The sequence below is a fragment of the Tursiops truncatus genome, chromosome 1, assembly GCF_011762595.2.
Source record: "Tursiops truncatus isolate mTurTru1 chromosome 1, mTurTru1.mat.Y, whole genome shotgun sequence".
NCBI lineage: Eukaryota > Metazoa > Chordata > Mammalia > Artiodactyla > Delphinidae > Tursiops > Tursiops truncatus.
Window position 1 is genome coordinate 4,167,666 of NC_047034.1, and position 22,992 is coordinate 4,190,657.

Consider the following 22,992-nt stretch of genomic DNA (forward strand, 5'->3'; position numbering starts at 1 on the left):
AGATCCCCATAGGTCCAGTTAATGCTATAAATGGCCTTCACATGAGATAACAGGTCAAATTTTTGTAATTAGGTAATTATAAGGTAACTGACCTTGTAATTAGGTCAACCATTTACCAACAGAAGGGATGTTATGTTCCCAAACATTTCTCTAAGTATAATGCATTTTTATAAGATGATATTTTGCAGTGGTTATTTCAAAGAATCAAATGCACAGGGACTGGGTGATGGAAAAGACAGGATGCTTCTAAAAGTGTTACTGACAGTTCTAAGTGTGACTTTTATTATATGTCAATCTTTCTATGGAAATATTTTTATTCCAAAGGCATAAGAAGGTGTCAACAGACTAAACTGTACAAGTATTTGCTATACACCAATTTTGGGAATTATACAAATGCATAAAATAGTTATGTCTCAATTAGAATTTTGGTATGTGATACTAATTTGCAATGTGTGAATATTTTCACCCTTGGCACTCAGAATAAAATTTAGGTATCCTACGTTGCTTAGAAGATGCAAGTAATATGGGCTTGGCAGTCAGGAGATCACTAAAAATACTTATCATCTGCATCTAATTTTATCCTCTTTGATAAAACATTTCTCATCCAAGCTCTACTTGTCTTTTTCCTTTCCTATAAATGTTAGAAAAGCTGCTAAGTGTACTCAGCTGTTTCTAATTATAATTTAATAGAACATCAATGTAATCCATTCATTCCCCAAAGTCAAAATCATATAGGTTAATAATGGAAGTGGAAAACATATTTTATCTTATGGTAGAAAATGTGAAACAGATAAGATATTTTTTCTGAGTAATTAAGCCTTGGGGGAAAAAAAAGACCTTATTTAGCAAACAAGAAAAATAAGCTCCTATAAAGTCACAATATTTTTCCCCCTGAAAAGTTGCCTTCTAAATGTTCATACATCAGTGTCAAGGAAACTTAGGATATTTTAAAAAATCAATGAAAAAGATATGAATGCATCAGAATTACTACAAGGAATGATGCCTGCATTGCTGCCACGTTGATAATTCTTAAGAGAAGCTTCCATGTTCCTAAAATTCATGGGAAAATACTTGGAAATACTTAAGATGTTGTCCCTACTGCATTAGAGGACTAGAGACAGAGGTGGTGAGATGAAAAAGCAGGAAGTCCATCTTTAGGACGACATGGAAGTTCACAAGCAGAGAGGGCAACACTTGCCTCTGATGAATTCTTTCTAGTTATGTTAAACCAGACAATAGTAAGAGAGTTAGAAAGATATTTCAATATTCTTAATGGACAAGGAAGACAGCAGAACAATAATGAGACAATAAAAGTCTCTCAGTAGAAATTTGAACAAAGAAAAATTGGACAGAAGTCCATACCTCTTCTCTCTACTTAATTGTCTACAGCTACCAGCACTACTGCTCGTGGTGGTAAATGGTTTATAAAGGCAGCTTTCAATCAATATTACCTTCAAATAGAAGGAGCAAAAAGTTCCCTGAAAATTATCTTCTTATTTTTTCCTAAGTAAATATAGTTCAAAACTTACACACCACTTTTTCATTATGCTCACAGGACGACATAACGGCCATTATGGTACATAATTTTCAATTTATTAAAATCCCTAAGTTCAATACTACTTTATTACCAAACTTCACAGGTATCAAAGAAAACCCAAGGGATACTTTATCAGTAACACTGCTTCTGTAAAAATAATGCTGTATAACACACCTACATATACATACCACACAGACACACACAGGTGTACATGCATGATGTAGGTAGGTAGGTACCTATGTATAGAATATTCAATTCTGTATAGTTTTTTCAGATAGCACCGCTAATCTGTAACCTTAAGACTTCTGAATAATTCTAAAGTCATGTATGAAATAAGATAGATAGCAATCGTATACAAGAGATTCAGCAGGAAACAGACTGCATTTGGAATCGCTGGCAATTCGCCCTGTGGTCTGGCTTGGGCTGCACACTTTATGCCAGATGCTGAAATGGACAGTGTCTGTATCCTCTAAACCATAAATCAGAGTCAGCAAAGATAGATGGTGCTGCTGGGGAGATTTTACTGCTTCAAGGATCCAAAGGTCAAGAGTGTAAAAGACATTTCTAAGTGATTTTATTTCCAGTACAGCCTCTAAATTTGGATAAGAACAGGTAAGAATATGTCTGCAAATGCAAAAAAAACAACCACACCAAGAAGGCGAACAAGATTTACACGTTATAATATTTGAAGATAATAATTATCTCCAAAACACTTCATGTTTTAGCTAACTTATCAAAGTTTGTGGTAAGCAGAATTCTCAGACATACCTCACCCCTCAAAATCCTCAAGTCCTGGTGCACCATCCCCTCCCCTTGAGTATGAGCTGGGTGGTGAATGTGATGAACTATCACCCCCATATTAGGTTATCTTATGTGACAGAAAGGATTCTGCAGACATAATTAAGGCTCTAAATCAGCTACTTTTGAGATAATCACCAGGATGATTATCCTGGGTGAACCTGACCTAATCAGGTAAACCCTTCAAAGAAGTCAGAGAGATTCAAAGCCAGAGAGACTCTCCTGCTGGCCTTAAGGGAGCAAACTGCCACAGCAGAGAGGGCCATGTGGCCTCGAAGACGGCTCCCAGTTGATAGCCAGGAAGAAAGCAGGGACTTCCATCATACAGCCGCAAGGAACTGTATTCTCCCAACAATCAGTGAACAAGGAAGAAAGCTCTAAACCTCAGATGAGATCACAGGCCCAGCTGGCACCTTGATTTCAGTTTCTAAGACCTTGAGCAAAGAACCCACAAACCAGTATGTGAACTCACTGACCCCCCCACAAATTGTGAGATAATAAATTTGTGTTTCTTTAAGCTAAGTTTGTGATAATTAGCAATTAAAAACTAATACAAAGTGCATTTATAAACACAGTAAAAAAAATCAGTATAAAAGATTAACATTATGTCTGTATAAAGGAAGAGTCTTAAAGCTCCTACAAAATTTAAAAGAAATACCACACAGGTGGTAACAATGTAGAAAATACACAGTTGACAATCCAAAAACACAGCCTATATCTAAATATATTACAAATAAGAAGAGGTAGCCTAACTCAGGAGCAAGACACGGGAGCCACTCTTGCCACCCTTATTCAACACAGCCCTGAAAGAACCTGCCAGAGCAATCAGGCAAGAAAATAAACAAGTTAAGGGCATTAGAACCGCGTAGGAAGAAGTAAAATTGTTTCTACTTGAAGATGACATGATTTTATAAGTAAAAAATCCTAAAGACTCCACCAAAAAACCATTAGTTCTAATCAACAAATTCAGTAAAGTTTCAGGATAAAAATTTAACATATAAAAATCAGTAATGTTTCTATACAGTAATAGTGAATTATCTGAAAAAGAAATAAAGAAAACAATTCCATTTACAGTAGCATCAACAACAATAAGATACTTAGGAATATCTTAACCAAGGAGGTGAACGATCTCAGAAAACTACAAGATGTTGATGAAACAAATTGAAGAAGACACAAAAAAATGGAAAGAAATCCCATGTTCATGATCAGAAGAATTAATATTATTAAAATGTCAATCCTACCAAAAGCCATCTATAGATTCAATGCAATCCCTATTAAGATTCCAATGGCATTTTTCACAGCAGTAGACAATACAATTCTAAAATTTATGCGGAGCCACAGAAGACCCCAAACAACCAGAGCAATCCTGAGAAAGAAGAAAAAAGCGGGAGGCATCACACTTCCTGATTTCAAACTATATTACAAAGTTACAGTAATCAAAACAGTATGGTACTGGCATAAAAACAGACACATAGATCGATGGAAAAGAATTGAGAGCTGAGAAATAAGCCCAAGGATTTACAGTCAACTAATATTTGACAAGGGAGCCAAGAATACTCAATAGGGAGAAGACAGTCTCTTCAATACATGGTACTGGGAAAATTGGACATCCACATATAAAAGAATAAAACTAGACCCTTATCTTTCACCACTCACAAAAATTAACTCGAAATGAATTAAAGACTTAAATGTGAGACCTGAAACCATGAAACTCCTAGAAGAAAACATAGGAAAAAGCTCCCTGACAATGATTTTTTGGATATGACACCTAGAACATAAGCAACAAAATGAAAAATAAACAAGTATGATGACATCAAACTAAAGAGCTTCTGCACAGCAAAAGAAACAATCAAAAAGTGAAAAGGCAACCTACAGAATGGGAAAAAATATTTGCAAACGATATATCTGATGAGGGGCTAATATCCAAAATATATAAAGAACTCACACAACTCCATAGCAAAAAACCCCCCAAATAATCCAATTAACAAACAGGCAAAAGACCTGAGTAGACATTTTTCCAAAGAAGATATATGAATGGCCAACAGGTACATGAAAAGATGCTCAACATCACTAGTCATTATGGAAATGCAAATCAAAACCACAATAAGATACCACTTCATGCCTGTTAGAACGGCCATCAGAAAAAGACAAGAGACAACAAATACTGGCCAGGATGTGGAGAAAGGGGAACCCTTGTACACTGTTGATGGGATTGTAAACTGGTGTAGCTGCCGTGGAGGAGCCTCAAAAAAGTAAAACTAAAAATAAAAAACTAAAAATAAAACCATGTGATCCAGCAATTCCACTTCTGGAAATATATCCAGAGGAAATGAAAACAAACATGATATCTACAGCCCCATGTTTCTGCAGCATTATTTGCAGTAGCCAAGACATGGTAACAACCTAAGTGTGCATCAATCAGTACATGGATAAAGAAGTTGTGGTACATATACAATGGAGTATTATTCAGCCATTAAAAAATGAGGATATCCTGCCATTTGCAAAAACATGGATGGACCTTGAGGGCATTGTGCTAAGTGAAAGATAAATATTGCACGATGTCGCTTACATATGGAATCTAAATAAAAAACACACAAACACACACACAGTCTCATAGAAAAAAGAGATCAGATTTGTGGTTGCCAGAAGTGCAAGGGAGGGGGGAGGGGGAACTGGAGGAAGATGATCAAAAGGTACAAACTTCCAGCTATAAGATAAGTAAGTACTAGTGATGCAATGTGCAGCATGATGGCTACAGTCAACACTGCTGTCTGATATACACGGAAGTTGTTAAGAGAATAAATCCTAAGCGTTCCCATCACAAGAATAAAACCATTTTTTCCCCTTTTTTTTGCATTTTCTTTTTATTGTACCTATACGAGCTAATGGATGCTAACTAAACTTACTGTGATATTCATTTCACAATATATTACATGTAAGTCAAACCATTATGCTGTACACCTTAAACTTATACAGTGATGTATCTCAATTATATCTCAATAAAACTGGAGGGGAAAAAAGAGATAGCCTTAACTAATTATTTGAAATTGTGCCAAACTCTTGGCACAAAACAGAGTTCAATTTAAATTATTTGTATTTCATATTTCACTAAAAAGAAATCTGTAAGAATAATATTTACTTCCTTCTTAGCCAGTGTGGTGTGGTATGACAATTTTTTGGCAGATAACAAACTTCTGAGTTTCCCTTCATGAGACTTTTTATGTTGGGTTATATCTTGTTTTACTGATATTTTAGTAAAGTACAGCTTTAAAAAACATAATGTTAAATATATGCACTTATATTTTCTTCTATCTGTCTCAAACTGACTTTCTAATAGGCAATTATATAGGAACTTATAAATAGTTCAAAAAGTAAACTATATTTTGGCAAAATTGGCTATGAAAATTTTAAATATATTTTAGCAATATTTCTACTGACAAAGTGTAATAAACAAAGCTCTAGTTTATATATTTCTGAGATTAGTCTCTTATCTCCTCTATACTAAGTCTCCATCACCAAATATGTTTCTTAGCAACAGAAAAGTGACATAAATAGTATTAATAAGGCATACTACAAAATGGAACATGTATTGGGTCCAATTTAGGATACAATAAAGAGAATGTATAGCATATATATGTCACAACTTGATAAACTATAATCCAACTGCTACTTTTCGTAAGAGTCTTTTCCTTTAAAATTCTGATTACTGATGATAAAGAAATATATGATGAAAAATTCTGGATTTCCTTTTATCTTAAAACTCATCTGGGAAGTATTTCATCTGACCACAGCCTCAGGTATTCCTCTGTCACTAATTAGAGAAATACTGAATATTTCCACTATAAATTGCTTAATTATATTTGTCAGCCTGCTCTAAACCAATTAATTATTTACTTGTAAAAATCTTTGATGCAGTGCTATCCAGAGGTTCATTTCTAGAATACAGACCAGGAGCTATATTTCCTCTTCTACCCCAATTAAGCTGAAGAGTTGAGACAGTGAAATATATTGTTGTGATGAACAATGATTTACAATATTACTCACCATAAAGAAATGAATCACATTTCTTACAATTCAAGTATCTACTGCTGTCCTTTATAAAGCACTAAGTCACTGTCATGTTCCTTCATAAAGAAGTTCCTATGATTTTTTCCATAATGTGGTCCCTTTTATAAAGACTGGCTTATAACACAAATCAAAGTGGTTAGAAAGCAGTTTTAGAATTTCTTAGGGCCAAAAAACCCCCTTCCTGTATCAGAACACTGTCTCCTCTCATGCCACATACCACTCGATATCTTAGCAACTCCTCGTGGGACCGGAGTATGAAACAGTAGGAAACATGTGCCTGTCATACCACCACCCATGTTTACTGATGGACCCCTGGAACAGAGGAGTGGAACAGAGGTGAGACAATCAACTGTTATACATACACTGTCCACACATTTATTGAGTTTCTACTATCAGCCAGGTACTCCCTGGAAAATGAAGGCAGGCTGTGAGACACAGTCCCTGTACTCAGCAGGGCTTTAGGTCAAATGGGAAATCCAGACATCAGGAAAATAATCCCACCAATAAATGCATGAATGTCTTACGAAGCACTGAGAGAAGACTATGCCAGGAGTATTAAGAGCATAAAGCCGTCTACAGGTCAAAGAAAACCATCCCTGAGAAAGTGATGTCTGAGCAGAGCCGAAGGACAGACAGACATAAGCCCAGCCAGCCTGGGGGGCACAGCACCTGGGGCAGCGGGAGCTGATGCTCGACTGCCCTGAAGAAGAACTGAGAGGCCGCTGCTGGGGCCTGGGAGGGGAGGCGGGGCAGATTCTACAGCAAGGGTTTGCTGAGCACCTACTGTGTGCAGGGCTCTGTCCTCAGCACGAGGAGTGCGTGAGGACACGACGCAGAGGAGGGTTCCTCTCTCCGAGAGCCTATGTTCTGGATCACACGTGGTTCTGTACGTCTCGTCAAACATCTGTACCTTTACCTCAATGGGAAACTCTAGGAAGGTTTGAAAGCAGAGGTTTTTCTTTCTTTGTTTTTTCTCTCCCTCCTCACTTCTCTTAAAGACTGATGGAGAAATAGAATAGATTTGAGGGGTGGATCCTGGATGCTGGGAGATTAGTTAAAAAGCTCTCATGTTCCAGGTGAGAGGTGACAGTCCTTCACTCAGCAGGGAGAGAAACGGAAACGGAGCTGGGTGGAGAAATCTGAGAGACATTGAGAAGGAAAGTAAACAGAACTTGGTGACAGACTGAGAAGGGGAGGTAAGAGAGAAAGAATGTCCGAGAAGACTGCTGGGGTCCAGCGTGCGCCCTGGACAGCCGGGGGCAGCCTCCATGAGGGAAACCACGGGTCCCCGTGTAGACGTGGGGAATCGCATGTTCTCAGGATTCAGACAGAACTCCACGCTACAGACAAGAAACTGGATCAACACGAGCCTAGAGAGTAACTGATCCACTGGCACAAACAAGATCAACTGGGAAGGGAGGGAAAAGCAAAAAGCAAAAAAAAGCCAGGACTGAAACTTTTAAAACTCCGTCATTAAAGACTAGGAAGAAGAGAATGACTCAGTCAAGAAGAATCAGAGTCTCCAGAGAGGCAGGAAGAAAACCAAGGCACTTTGGGACTCAACAAGCCATAGAGGGAGTCTTTTAAGAAGGAGGGTAGGAAAAGCAGAGGCAAAGGCGGCTGAGGATCAAGCAGAACGAGGACCGGACCCGGGCACTGGATTGAATGACACGGGTCACTCGAGAGCCATGCCCTGTGGTGTGTTTGAAGCCAGGTCAGGAGTGAGTGTCTGACTGTGGAGACAAACAGAACTCGGGCAGTGGGAAGGGAAAGCCAGGCAGAGGCGGGGGTGGCAGGACTGAACTCAGCAGGGCCTCCCTTCATCGTCTCGTTTAGAGCAGCAACACCCTCCTCTGAACCGGATTTCCTTTTTCTGCACTGTACTGACTGACGTCTGACATACTGCATTTCCACTCGCCTATCATTCTGTCTTGCCCACTAGACATACGGTTCTCGGATGAATCAATGAATGCATGAAGGCGGGACGTGTGTGAATGCACGTGTGTGCGTGTGAACGTGTTTAAGATAACAGTGACCTGAGCATGTTCAAGTGGCGTTAGAAGGACCCAGCAGATGCCTCCAGGATGGGGAGTAGATAACTAAGGTTTCTGAGAATCGGGGTAGAGAAAGAACAAAGAATCCAGGTGGCAACACACACAACCCCTTCTGTCCAACAAGGAATACGGAGACAGGAGAGAAGGAAGAGAGAAGGGTGAAGGGCCAGGCTGCTCCAGCAGGTTCGGCCACGGGAAGGTGATGGCATCCTGACTGATGACGTCCGTTCACAGGAGGAAGATGACGTCCCCTTCCTCCTGTGAAAGAGGAGGCAGGCTGCCATCTGTGAAGTGTGGTGAGAGGAGAGGGGAGAAGGGGTGACCGGAGTATTTAAACAGAATAAAGAACGTTCCAGTACCTATCGAGTAGATAGCACACATTCAGATAGGCACATGTAATTATAATACTTGAGTATGTGCACACATCTGTACATATGCCTACAAAAATAAAATACCTATATATTATTTAGCCCTCATAGTAAGACTATAAGGCAGCTATTATTAACCCAATTTCATACCTGAGGAAACTGCAGCTCAATCATTAAGATTAAGTCGTTAAATCAAGGCCATAGCATCACTGCTTAGAGTCCTCTATCACCCTCAGAAGCTCCCAGTCTGTCTAGATTTGGCTGTCTTGTTACAAACTACCATTCTAATCTATCCTACTCCTTTACAAAACTTATTACAGCTCCAGTTACACAGTTTTCTATGAGTGTCAGTTAAATGCCTCTCTCCTAGACAAGTTCCGAGAAGCCATAAACCAGGCGTACAGCACACAGTGTCCAGTAAATAAACAAATTAAAGAGTGTTATTTTCTTTAAGGCTACAAACTGGTATAACTATTTGAGAGAACAATTTGGCAGTATCTGTGATGCATATACCCTATTGGTCAGCAATATTATTTATAGAAATCTGTGTAACTGTCTATTAAGTACAGTGTGTATGGTACCGTTGTATTGAAATACACAAGGTTTTGTACTGGAGCTTTCTCTGTAAGAATTAAACGATGGAAACAGTCCAACTGTCTATAATAAAGCAATAAGTAAATGCACTGTGATGCGTCTGAGAAAGAATACATAATCAATCAGTATATATTTTTGTATGTGTGTGTATGTGTGTAAAGATACAAAATAAAGTTGGAAAGGTTTTATGCACGTAAAAGTCAGTGGTTTATCTGGGAGATGGAAATGCAGGGAGGAAAGTTAAGGCTTTCACCATTTGAGAAAAGTAATTAGAGATATTTTATATTTAAAAAAATAATAAACACTACGCTTACTAAGTCAAATGGAGAGAAAAGCCACAACTATGTGTTCTATTGAAATGCATCAATCCATAATCAGAGTAATTCTGTTTGATGAAGGACCAGGAGAGATCTCACAGGTCAGATCCTCCCAAGTTATTAAATCACTCCCTCCCAGTACAATTAGGTATTTGGTCAGGTCTAAAATATCATACTGCAAAAGGCATACATGACTATAATCAGGATATGAAGACATTCTACTTATGTGAATCTGCTTAGTCAAAATTTCTATTCTGAACACTAGAGAAACTTTCTGTTATGGTCATTATGCTGAGATTACTGTAAGATCTACAGACTTGATAGTATTACTTTCAACCTTTAGAAGTGCAGCTCCAAGAGGATCTGGAAAACCAGACCCAAGAATGTCTTCTATCTTGACTAGGCAAACTGATGTCGGCTCTAATAAAGGACAGGATCATTAAAGGCTTACACAGTAAAGCCTATGGGAGAGGATGGAGGAATGATAGCACTAATCCTGTCAAGAAGAACCACTCCCGTATTCTACCAAAGTATACACTATGTTGCTCTAAAAGCTTATAACTTACTAGGAATCAGTTGATATATTTTATTTTTATAAAAAGTTCCCTAAATAGTCTTTTACGTGATAGATACTTTCAAATTTTAATCAGTAGCCCCTGACTAAGGGTATAGCTATCCATTCTATAATGGTAAGTTACTACTCGTTACCAGAGTTCTGTTCTTCTGAATCTATCTTACTAGATCCACAGGGTCAGCTGATTAAAAATTTCCTTGATAATGTCAAGTGATGGCAAGTCTGTTTGAATATGGAGCTGAGTTCACCACCACAATAAATGTAAGATCACACTGACAAATTCTTCCTTCCTCACGGGCCGAAGAAATCTGAATCTGCTGAAGATGGAGGTAACAGGGCTTCTGTAAGGCACTCTGGTTTTGAGTTAGTTTTCTCAAATGTGAAAGGATAGGCGTACTCTTCCAAGGTAAATGTCATAGGCCCAGGCATGCCTTGGCATTAGGCCAGGAACAGCAACCTTTATGTGTAAAGTAGGAGCAGCAAAGGAAGAAAACCAGATTGAACAAGAGCAAAAACTCTAAAAGGCAATCAAGCCCCTAAATCATCAAGCTCTCAATCTAGGGCAAGACTCTGTAACTGAAATTGTCTGTTTCTTTCATCTGCTTCAGCAGGCATTTGCCCAGTAGGGATTTGCCCTCTTTCCTTTGCACTATAAGTAATTAAATAACTCTTGTACCTAAAGGTTCAAGCAAAGAATGTTATCTTACTTGTCTCTCTTGTAAGGATTATTTACATGAGCTTTTATGAGTCTCATCTTGATAGACAGCTGTTTTGTAAGATTTTCCATTTGTGTATTTGCATTTCTTTTTAAAATGAAGACTACATTATTTTTATTGTTAATTAATTTGCAGACACTGCAAATTAATTGGTGGTTAGCTATCTGTGGTAGCGGTGGGAAGTCCCTACAACAGCAAGTCAGGTAACTGATGGGAAGTGTGTCATCCTACCACAGGACTTTTAAACAGAGTCAGCTTGATAGCATTCTGTGATAGCAGGAATGTTATCCTCCTTTTATGTAGCGTTTTTATAATTTAGAAAGCAATCTCAAAACTGTCTCTATCTTACAAATGAGGAAACTGACCCTAAGAGAAGTTAAGTAATGAGAGTTTAAGTGGCTGACACTGAACTCACACTGGAGAGCAGGGTTCTCAGCTACTGCTAGTAAACCCACAAACACCTTGACCGGAACATCTGCAAAGGGCTTGGAACGGAATGCAAATTGTGTATGCATCAGCATTTTCCGGGGGAGAAGGTCAAGAGTTTTCATCTGATTTTTCAAAGGAGTTTTGTGATACAAAAATTCTTAAGGGCCACTAAAGAAAAACACATGGGTTTTTACATCAGACAAACCTAACTTCAAATACAGTTCTTCTATTTATTAGTAATGATACTTATCTTCTCTAAGTGTCAAAATTACCTCTAAGAATTCTTCTGACGAGGAAACAAGATAATGCATACAAAGCACCTAACCCTGTTTTTAAAAACCCCTTACAAGAACTCCATGTAGCAGAGATTACTGGTTGTGCTCAGGTATCTGTTAAGAGACTGAATATACAAATAGACAACGGCCAGACCACATATAAAAACAGAACTCTGAACCACAGTCCCCAGCAACCTGACCAGGAAACCAACCTTCCATCTTTAACAAGCAGCCCGGGAAGCCAGCCTGCTCCATCAGACTCGGAGGAGGTCAGACTGCTCTCTCTAGTGACAATCCAGTAAGCTGAACAGTAACTTCTGTAACAGCCCCAAATGGCCAGGACTTAATAACTGACAGCTTCCCCAATTTTCATCCTTGCTTCCAACTTAGGACCAACCAGAGAAAGCCAAATACACAGCCTCGCCAGTCACCTAAGATGCCCGACTTGGAGTGAGCTCACCAACAGCTTCTGCGTGTCAGTGGCCTCCCATCAGGTCACAACCGAAGCCTCCTCTTTTATCCACTATAAAGAGTCCCTCCTCCTCTACCTGCCCGAGAATCTCTGCCAACACGCTGGTGACAGTGGTTGACTCCGTTGCTGGAACAGGCTCAGAATGAACAGCTCTCGCTTCTTCTCATTTTGTTGGTCTTTGCTGATTTCCACACTGTTCAATTCAGCTTCCAGAGTAAGAGTTTAGCTCACACATGGACAGCCAAATGAAGACTACACATGCTAGCCTCCCCTGCATCTACACACGTTCATGAGATGAAATTCTGGCCAATGGGATGAAACGGAAAACAGTGTGTGGCAGCATCTAGTGATGTGCCTTAGATACAGCCAGCCAGTACCCTTCTCCCTTCATGCCTACGACTTGATCAGCTGTAAACAGGCTTGGTCTCTGAGAATTTGAGATCAGAACTGCCGTATTAGCCCCAGAATTTTATGCAACAGAGAAATATACATAATAACACTAATAATACAGCAACAGCTTCCATTTACATAGCCTTCCTATACGTGGGACACTCTTCTAAGTTCTTAGTAAATATCAATTACTTAATCATTTAAAACGACCCTATGAAGTAGGTTCTATTATTATTTTGTTTTGGAAAAAATATGGCACACAGAAGTTAAGTAAGTCCCTGGTGGTCCAGTGGTAAAGAATCTGCATTGCAGTGCAGGGGACATGGGTTTGATCTCTGGTCAGGGAACTAAGATCCCACATGTCACGGGGCAACTAAGCCCGCGTGCCACAACTACTGAGCTCACGTGCGTCAACTAGAGCCCGCATGCCGCAAACTATAGAGCCCATGCGCCCTGCAGCCTGTGCGCCACAACGAGAGAGAGGAAACCTGCACAGCACAACTAGGGAGAAGCCCGCGCACCACAACGAAGAGCCCACGTGCCGAAATGAAAGATCCCGCATGCCACAACTAAGACCCGATGCAGCCAAAAAAATAAATTAAAAAAAAAAGAAGTTAAGCCCAAGTATAAGCAGTTTTTAGCCTACTGTTATTTGGCAGTTTCTATAACTCGTAGCTGCACTTAAACCCAATTAATATGCCCTTAGAAAAGAAATAACTTTTAAGTGGTCAAATCAGGGTTTGATGTGCAACTTTGAATCTAAGGCCCACTTTCTTCTCTGAGCATCCCTCCCAGGAGCAGGGACAGCCCAGGTCAGGCTGCCCTACTATTTCCCACTGGTCCCTCTGTTTGATGTCCAGAGATGCAGGATTGAGGGTGCTCTGGCTGGAGAAATCAAGCTGCAAAACTATAACTTCAGCTTACAGAAGACGAGCCCTCGGTCTATTTCCAGGTTGGTCTCGGAGTGTTCACATATCCAGTGTGACTTCACCAGGTATCTAGCTTCATAATCATAATCATCACTACTGCCTACCACTTATTACAGGGCTACCGTATGTTAAGCACCACGTTGAGGTCTTTAAAGTAGCTAACATGCCTATATTTTTAACCTACAACTCAATTAGAAAAAATAAATCTTCAGTTTAAAAAAAAAAAACAAACCTTACCTTTATCATTCTGGATAGATCACCAGCATCTGCTAATTCCAAAACTATGTTTAGTTCATTATCTTCAATGAATGATGCATAATATTTAATTACATTAGGATGGTTGAGTTGCTGGGAAAAAAAAAAAACAGGCATCAAAAAGTTTTCTTACTGTAAATTCCCAAGAGTCACAGTTTCGTAACTTAAGAATAAAGTTAGTTACTGCATTTCATTTTTAAGTTACAGAAATCTTAACATGACTATATTTTTCTTTAATCTAGTGAATTTTGAAATAAGTATTATACTTATTGAAAGTAAAACTAGACATCATTTTTATTTTAATATTTTTATTAGAAATAATAGAGTAAATTATACACTTAAAATTTTTTAAAGTATTGCTATGATGAACAAATATATAAATACATGCATATAAACGAATGACTAAATTAAATCACCAATTGTTAAAAATTATATCCTTCAAAATGATAAATGTCATTTAAGGCCACTCAATGTTAAGTAAAGTATTCCTTTTTACTACTATTTTGAAGTTAAGGGTGATCCTAGTATAACTCCAGCCAGTGGTAAAAATCTGGCATCTACTATATTGTATCTAAATATCACTTTTACATCAAATAATATAAATATTCTGAACTTATCTACGGGGTTGATTATTAAATTACCTTAAAAATTTTTCACCTTGTAGAAATATATTCGTAAGTCTATACACATTTACAGTCTTTTTGTACAATCTTTTCATTCAATCTTTAAGCAAGGTAACATAAGAAAAATCATTCCTCAAAGAAACTTATTCAAGAATGATCCCAAAGAGTATACACAGGATTTTCTTCTCTTCTTTCTATTTAAAGGTTTTCCTCCCACATTTTCTATGATGATATATTATTTCTCTAACAAAGGTTTATTAAAGCAGTCACTTCATGTCCCAGGAAATAACAACAAATAGAACAGTGGAAAGCATGGTTCAATCTGATCTTACTCTTATCTTTTTGACTAGATCTGATTCACTTCAGGCACAAACAAAACTGGATGGCATAAAAATCACCCAACTTTTATCCAAAAGTTAAAAATATAACATAAACCACTGAATTCCTCAAAAGAAATCTCACTATAATAAATGCAGTGTGACGGTAACTGAAATGTCAGTCCTATTCTTTGAGTGGATAAGAAACTGAAAAGCTAATTCTGACATACTCCATACACCACCCTTTCTATATCTGCAAAAAACATGGAAATATTATTTTTAAAATGTGAGCCATTTGGATCAGTCCACATTCTCAATATACCATACCCTGAGATAATGCTAATATGCATTTACATTACTTAACATTTAGAATATGTCTAACTGGGATCATCGAGAAAAAATTTCTTCAATGTTTTATGTCTATTTTATTTATCTTCTAGTTTGAAATGGGGGAAAAAAGCTAATCCTACCAGGGCTTCCCTGGTGGCGCAGTGGTTGAGAGTCCGCCTGCCGATGCAGGGGACGCGGGTTCGTGCCCCGGTCCGGGAGGATCCCACATGCAGCGGAGCAGCTGGGCCCGTGAGCCATGGCCACTAAGGCTGCGCGTCTGGAGCCTGTGCTCCGCAATGGGAGAGGCCACAACAACAACAACAAAAAAGCTAATCCTACCAAATGTTCCAATTAAATTATTGTACAGTAAATCCAAAAGGTAACTGGATTCTTCAATATATTGATTTCAAACTTATATGTTACTTGAAATCGGTGCAGCATAAGCTGTATCTCAAAAATCTTTTTAAGTGTGATATTTAATAAATCACTTTTATCAACCTACTCAGTTATGTTCAAAACAGTCAACAGTTCGTTTGTTATTTACCTTAAGGAGATCTATTTCTTTGATACAATCAGCACGTGCTTTGGCGTCCATTAAATCAAATATCTAAAAATAAAATCCAGAATTACTTAATAAAATAGTAATCTATGGTTCAAGTTACCATGTGAGTCCACTGTAATACTTTGCACATAATTACACACACACTAAGGAGTATTCTTTCCAATTAGCTTTTAGGAGCTGTGGCGATCTACAGGTATTTTATCCCATGTGACTAGAAGTTACATTTTCCCTCCAGAGGCAGTCAGTATTAAAAATGGGAAAAGAGAAGAGCTAGATATTTCAAGTCTTAAGTTCAAATCGAACAGCACGGAAGTTGTGAGATTGTGATATATTAATACAATAATAGTTAAAATACTGAACAATATGTGCTAAATATACTGCATGAACCACCTCGTTTAATTCTCATTTAATCCGCATGAGGACAATAATGTTAGTATTCCCACTTTACACATGAAGGAAAGTAGGTTTAGAAAGCTTAAGAAATTGACAGGGGTTCACATAGGTAATTAATGGAGCAGCCAGAATTCATTCTCCAAGTTATCCTACTATAACCCAAGCTCTGAACCATTAATCTATATGATCAAATCAGGTCTAAAAGGTCTAATGCATGCATTCTTGACAGGGCTGATACCCTTGTCAATTTTCCAAGGAGGTGAAAATTGGTTCTTCAGAGAGAGGGTGACAAAGTCTTACTCTCTTTAAGCACAGATATACATATGATACCTAAACAGACACACTGTATCTACAGAATTAAAATTTCATGGTGGGGGGCATAATTGGGAAAAAATGTCTAAAAAGGTGAGGGGTGAAAATAAAGAAAAGGTTGAGAAACGTTGATCTAATGTAAAAAACATAAAAATAAATAATACAATCAAAGGGCTCTTTAGCATGTCTCTGAAGACAAAGAAATCGCTCAATGTTCCAAGCATATGGAAAATTAACAATAAATAAATATCTTAATAAGTCAATACTCCAAGCATAAATGAGGATAACACGTCCATTTTCTTGCTTTTCCATGATTCACAAAACTGTGTTGAATGCCAACTTATCGTTATGTTTTATTATAGCTACAAATAAGGGAACCAGCCTGCAGTCCTCAGGAGGCACACTGTCAGGGGCAGACTGCAGCCCCGAGCACAGAACGTGACACTCAACCGGCAAGTGCTGCTGCACGAAGTGACATGAGTGCCTCGAGGGGCGGGCTGTGGCTGCCCGGGCTTCCGATGCTTGATTCATATATGCAGGGAAGTGCAATACACCTCAGAAAGATTTCTTACAGAAATAAGTAAAATGACAAGTTCATTACTTAAAGGAGTAAACTCTACATTTAGCAATTTCACGTAGGAAAGCCACTCATTACCCAAAATGCCAAAAGGTGCCAGAAAAATGATGTTGTCACTAAATAACAAATCAAACAAATATTAATGTAAACAGAAAATTTTGAACTTGATGTTAGTTTCTGATATGAAACACACACACACACATGCGCACACACACACACACACACACACACTACTTATCTATGATGCCATTCTCGGGAACTACCACTCACAGGGGACTTGATACAACTTGAAGAAATGTGGGGAAGTACAAAATTTTGAATGTCTTAGACCTTGAAGGAATTCCTGAAAACTTTTTTTTTTTTTTTTTTTGCGGTACGCAGGCCTCTCACTGTTGCGGCCTCTCCCGTGGCGGAGCACAGGCTCCAGACACGCAGGCTCAGCGGCCATGGCTCACGGGCCCAGCCGCTCCGCGGCATGTGGGATCTTCCCGGACCAGGACACGAACCTGCGTCCCCTGCATCAGCAGGCGGACTCTCAACCACTGCGCCACCAGGGAAGCCCCTGAAAACTTTTTTTAAGGAAACAGAGAAAGGATCACTCTGGTACCAGTGACTAAAATGGAAAAAAAAAAAAATCACAAACTTGGAGACATGTATAAATCTAATCTCCCAGTAATCAATGTCTCTATGATGGAAAAGTATTAAAACACGAAAGACTGAGCGAGATGAGAATGTGTATGAGAGCTCTAGGAAACCCTAACTAGACACAAAATACAAAGACAGAACTGTGCCATGATGAAATCATGAATCTTTAATTCAACTTATAATTAAACTAATTCAGAATTAACAAATTAACTTCCATCTTGAACTGAATTCTCAATACCAAAAGTCACTTCTCAAACACTGAGGAATGAAGCATTGCTGGCACATTTAAGGCAAAACTAAATTCTGAACCAAATACTTTTAATTGGAAATTCAGAAGTATCTTATCTTGCTTTTTCTCTTAGCCAGCATGTCAAGACAAAAACAGAAACTGATTCTTCAGATTAAATCATTCGCAGACATAGATTCAAAGCTGTCTGATTCCGTGAGCAAAAGGCAATACACATGAAAAAAAATCTGGATTTTCATAAACTATTTACAAGCTTGTCTTCAGAAGGTATCTTTCCAGCTCTACCAAAGTTTCTAAACTAATGTTTGGGTTTTTAAACTAATGTTTGATAAGAGCAAAGTTATTAGCAGTGTTTAAGCAAGTGATTGGCTGATACATTCTTGGTACTCTCTGAATCGTTTAAAAAGTTCTCTTTTGTCACCTTTAAATTTTGCCAAAATTACTCACGACTAATGAAACTCAAAAGGTTAACACTAGGTATCTTTGGAGGGAAAAGGCTTTCAAGTGACTTAAACATTAAACACAAATGTCCTTAAAAGGGCATCTGTAAATCTGGTAGGAGAAAAAAACACTTAAAATGTAGCGAAGGAAGTACTTCAAAAAATATACTGAGAGAGTTTGACAAACCTGTTACATCTTACTTTAAATAAATCTTACATAAATGGAAATCTCAACCAAACATCTGGGCCTCCCCAGCTTCACAGAGCCTGAATAAATGAACTGAGCAGCTTGTCCCACATTGAGGCCTGTTTCCCACGTGCCCTCCGTCCTTCTTCTGATCTCACCCCTGGACTGTGCCTCTGTCTTTCCCGGTGCTCCTGCCCCTTGCAACCCGGATGCCACAGTGACTTCTGGTTCCCGCACTTGCTGAGTGGTAGGCACAGACTTTCTTATTTGAAGGATGGAAGATGGGTGAGGGAGTTAGAAAATCCATGGCAGAAGGGCTGAGTGGCCTCTCTAGACGTAAATTACAATCATCGAACAAGATAATCTCCGAATAATGAAAGTCTCTACCACCAGCCCTTCCCAGACTCAATACACAGGCCCCTAAGGGGTGGAGAGGGGGGCGGAAGTTAAGCCAGGTGAGTGCTCGAAGAGATCTGCACTGGAGCCAGGAACCGTGCTCCTCTGACACCCAGGCCTATAATCCAGCGGCCATCAGCCTTCCTCTCTTCATGCACCAACGTGTCTGAACTTCAAGGCAAAAGACAGGACTCAATTTCTTCCTCGTGGATTCCTTAAGGCCCTGGCAAATGATGGCAAGGAACTAGATACCTGTGTGTGTCTTTAATTTTTACATGATTATTTAAAAAAAAAAACAAAAAACCTTTGTTTCCAAGGGGGTGCCTTTTAACTCAACAGGCTAGTATATAGTGATCTAACTCCTAGGGCATCAATCAGTCCTGTTTGCTTAAAATTAAAAAGCTTCTAATATGTACCACGGGAAATTCATCCTTTGTTCAGACTTCCTGAGAGCCTGAAGCTCAGCAAAGCTTAGTCAGGGCTTCCGGAGGTTCAGAAGCCACCCTACAGGGGTCAGGGAGAAGGTGGTGCAGGAGAAGCAAACAATCCAAAATCATGACAGTGAGAAATATCCTGAAAGGAGTGGGAAAAAGAGATGCCACTGAAGGAAAGAAGAAAAGGGATATCCAGACAGACAGGAGAACCAAGCCAGTGTAGTGTGAAGAAGCTGTGGGTGTTGAAGCAACAGTTACTACGGAGACGTCAGTAAGAACGTCAAGTGATGACACTGCAGGAGAGGAGAGGTGGATGCGGGAGAAACGGGCAGCAGCTGAAAAAGTCTCTAGGAAGACAGAAGAGAAAGATCTTGTCCAGAGCGCAGGTAGGGAAGGGAAGATGGATTAGGATGGCTGTGCAATCGTGAAAGCACAGCAGATGGCAGAGGTCGTCACTGTCACACAGGAGATGCCCTTTTCCACTAAGCATGAAGGCATACGGGCCATGGCTGAGGCTTCAGAGTAGGTGGTAGTTTTTAACTCCACCACTGACAACACTGTAATCGTATGTACCTGCTGGTTTGTGTTCTTCTCACTACCGTGGTTAAAATATATCCAAGTAGGGAGTACAAGAGAGTGCATTTCCAAAGAAAGGTAAGCAAAACTCCAAGAAATAACCTGAACCCTTCTGTGCTAGGGGGTGTGGAACAGTGGGTACATGTGAACAGGGAAATGAAGAAACACCCAGTGAAGAGAAACCCTGCCCGGGGGGGTTAGCAAGACAGGAACAAGATGGGGGAGATTGTAAAGTGGAAACATCCGCATTGCTCAAATAGCTGACAAAGGTCCAAGAAACACACAAACAACTGAAATCAGACCTTAAATAAGAGGTCTAGAGAATATGGAATAGAGGGCCGTGGTCAGGATGAGGTCAAAGAACAAGCTTTGGTGGAAAGATAGAATGGGAGAGAAATGAGACGGGGAGATGAAGAGGGGATGTGGAGAGTTAAGACAGGACAAGCAGAGCGCAGGGTGGGCTGTGACAGTGCTGCGAGCAGACCGGGTGCCGGGGGTGGGCGTGCTGAGCAACCGTGATGCCTGGTCTTGGCAGAGTCAGCATGGTGCCAGGGAAGGGACAGAGGAAAATGAGAGCAAGGGGCTGAAAACATATTTAAGAAAAAAAAAAAAAGGAGGGGGTTGTTGCAGACTGGCAGACAAGGGGCAAGATGGAACAAGTATTGAACTGGATGGGCTTCAAGGACAGAAGAGAATAACGATGGCTGGGCACAGACTAAGGGGAAGAAACCCTAGTGAAGATGACGTCCCCGCATCCCAAGTCAAGGAAAGAGAAGCACCTTACACTGAGACGATGGGGAGGACGGTGGGGATGTCGAGGAGAGAGAAGATTCACACAAAGAACAATATTTACTCACCGAGCTTGGCCACTAGAAGAGTTTCTCATTTAAAAATTTTAAGATAAACTCACATAATCAAAACTTGCATTTATCTTAATGATGACCCTAAGGTACCATAAGATGCTAAAAGAAAAATTTGTGAAACATCAAAAAATGGACAAATAACTAAATTATTTCACTGATGTCCACTGTATCAGTTAAATATTTTAATGTTAGTAAACTATTTATGGTATATATCTTAATTCATTATAACCCCCAAATTTTGTTAACTAGAATGCCCCATTCTCTAAATATTCGATAAGGCTAAAAATTTACTACATTTTTATATGCCTCAAAATGCCTAAAATAAAATTGAAAGTACAAACGAATAAAATTAAGAAGCTTTAATTTTTTAAGATGAAGTCTCTGCCTCCTTGACAAGTAAACTAGTACAGTATCAATTACTAAATTATTCTTCAATTTAAAAAATATATAATATATAAATTATTCTTACAAATGCTTCCTAATTTTCATTTGCTCAAGTATCTATTGAAAGTTTCAAAGAAGTCTATAGGGATTAAATAATGAAGTTGATAAAAGCTGCAGGACGAATTCCGTAATCACGGTGAACACTGAAAAAGAGACTGAATATATGGCTATAAAGTGTTACAAATATGTTAAAATCAGCGTATGCATTACGGAAGAAGCTACTGCCCACAAATTTCTAATTGCATGCAAATCCTAATGTCTAATTACATGCAAACATGCAAAATCTTTAATCTAAAATTAACACATGTAGAAGAGCAAGTTATACTCATTAATATACTATAAAAAGTGATTTTCTTGATGAATGCTTTAACATAATTATCAAATATAAGTAAATATAAGTAAAACAAATATCAAAGAATATTTGTCCTTTCAGAAAGTTTTTTTGAGATCACCCGGATCAAAAGGGTGAATCTGAACAAATACTGTATATTATCACTATTTATGTTTGTTTGTAAGTATACAAAAGTGCTTTATACAGAAGTGACTCTAATAAATGTCACTGACTGACAATGGATGTCCCACAGTAAAACAGTATTATTCAGCATACAACTTAAGAGCAAGAAAAGACAAATTAAGCATTAATGAACTAAGGATCAAACTACTTCACCTACGATTAAAAAGTCAGGGTAAAAAAGGTCAAAGAACTGAGACACAAAAAACCAAAATTCATGCTATAACATCACGTCTACCAATTCCAATTACACAGCTCTAATCAATGAACTAAGTATAATAAAACAGAGATTAAGTGGACCAGATCAAAACAATTCTTTGATAATCTTCCAACACAAAGAACTGTGGTTCTGAGACACAGCCCGACGCCTGTGAAGACTTTCCCAACCTCCCTCTCACCCTGGGCCCCTCAAGGCTGCGCCCACTGTGGTTCCTCCCTCACTATTTTAGACGTGTCTTGGCCGCACTTCCACTGGAATCCACGAGCTCCGTTATTCTGTTCATGCTGGCGTTCTCAAAGCCTTAAGAAGCTAACCACTGAACATCAGGTGATCGCTAACATTGGAGAAGTGAACTGAACGAGCAACAGGAAGGGAAGCAGGGAGACAGGGAAGCAAAGCCAGTATGTGGAATTGCAAAAATGTTCCATCAGTTAAGAACCATCTTAATTTTGGCAAACAAATCATGACGGGATGTGGGCAAATTTTCTAGAAGGTTGGTTAATGCTGTCATACACTGCAGGCTCTCAACCTCTTTATGATTTCAAAGAAGGAACATGCATTCAGTACACACTCTTTCCTTTCCACACACAGGTAACAGGCAAACATCCAGAAAAGTCACCAGGGCTTCCGGCAAGTTGGCCACAGAAAAGTGATACCTGACACAGGACAAAGTACAGAAGAGCCTGGAGAACTACGCTGAGGAACCTGCACTCTGCTTCTAAAGAGTCTCATCAAAGATTTGTGAGCAGAGAAATGAGTTATAAACGCAACATTTCAACACATGAACTCAACCAGGAAGGATTCTAGAAGAGCTGGAAACAGTGACATGGCCCTTTAGACGAGTAAAGTAGCCTTAAAATAACAAATTGCATGGGGATATCCAATGTTTGATTCCTTATGAATTTTTTAAAGAAGGGCTAGGATTCTTCAGGCAGGAAAAGAGTCTGGTCAACAATAGTTTAAAACATTTTCATACTAAGCTGCAGAGGTGGATTTTTAAAAAGGAAGAACCCTGGTCTTTATTGTCCAGCGCAAGTGTAATACATCACAAAAATCAATAACATGTCTGAAATGCAAATATATTTCTCCTCACAAAGGTTTAAGATACTGTTCCCTAATTACAGAAGCTAAGAATATCT

The 22,992-nt window shown here is 38.9% G+C and overlaps 1 protein-coding gene across 20 annotated transcripts in view; it reads right to left on the bottom strand.

Annotated features, from left to right (window-relative positions):
- The window catches only part of NEK7 (NIMA related kinase 7), a 153,112-nt gene that overhangs the window by 54,988 nt on the left and 75,132 nt on the right, over positions 1 to 22,992 (bottom strand). For all 20 annotated transcript variants that reach the window (XR_004524440.2, XR_004524445.2, XR_004524419.2 and 17 more), the window contains 2 exons: positions 15,591 to 15,653; positions 13,759 to 13,869 (listed from right to left, as the gene is read on the bottom strand). Coding sequence is in view for 13 of the 20 variants with exons in the window: in XM_033849228.2 (XP_033705119.1) it covers positions 13,759 to 13,869; positions 15,591 to 15,653 (174 nt within the window). In the remaining 7 variants the exon portion in view is untranslated. The remainder of the gene's footprint in view (positions 1 to 13,758; positions 13,870 to 15,590; positions 15,654 to 22,992) is intronic.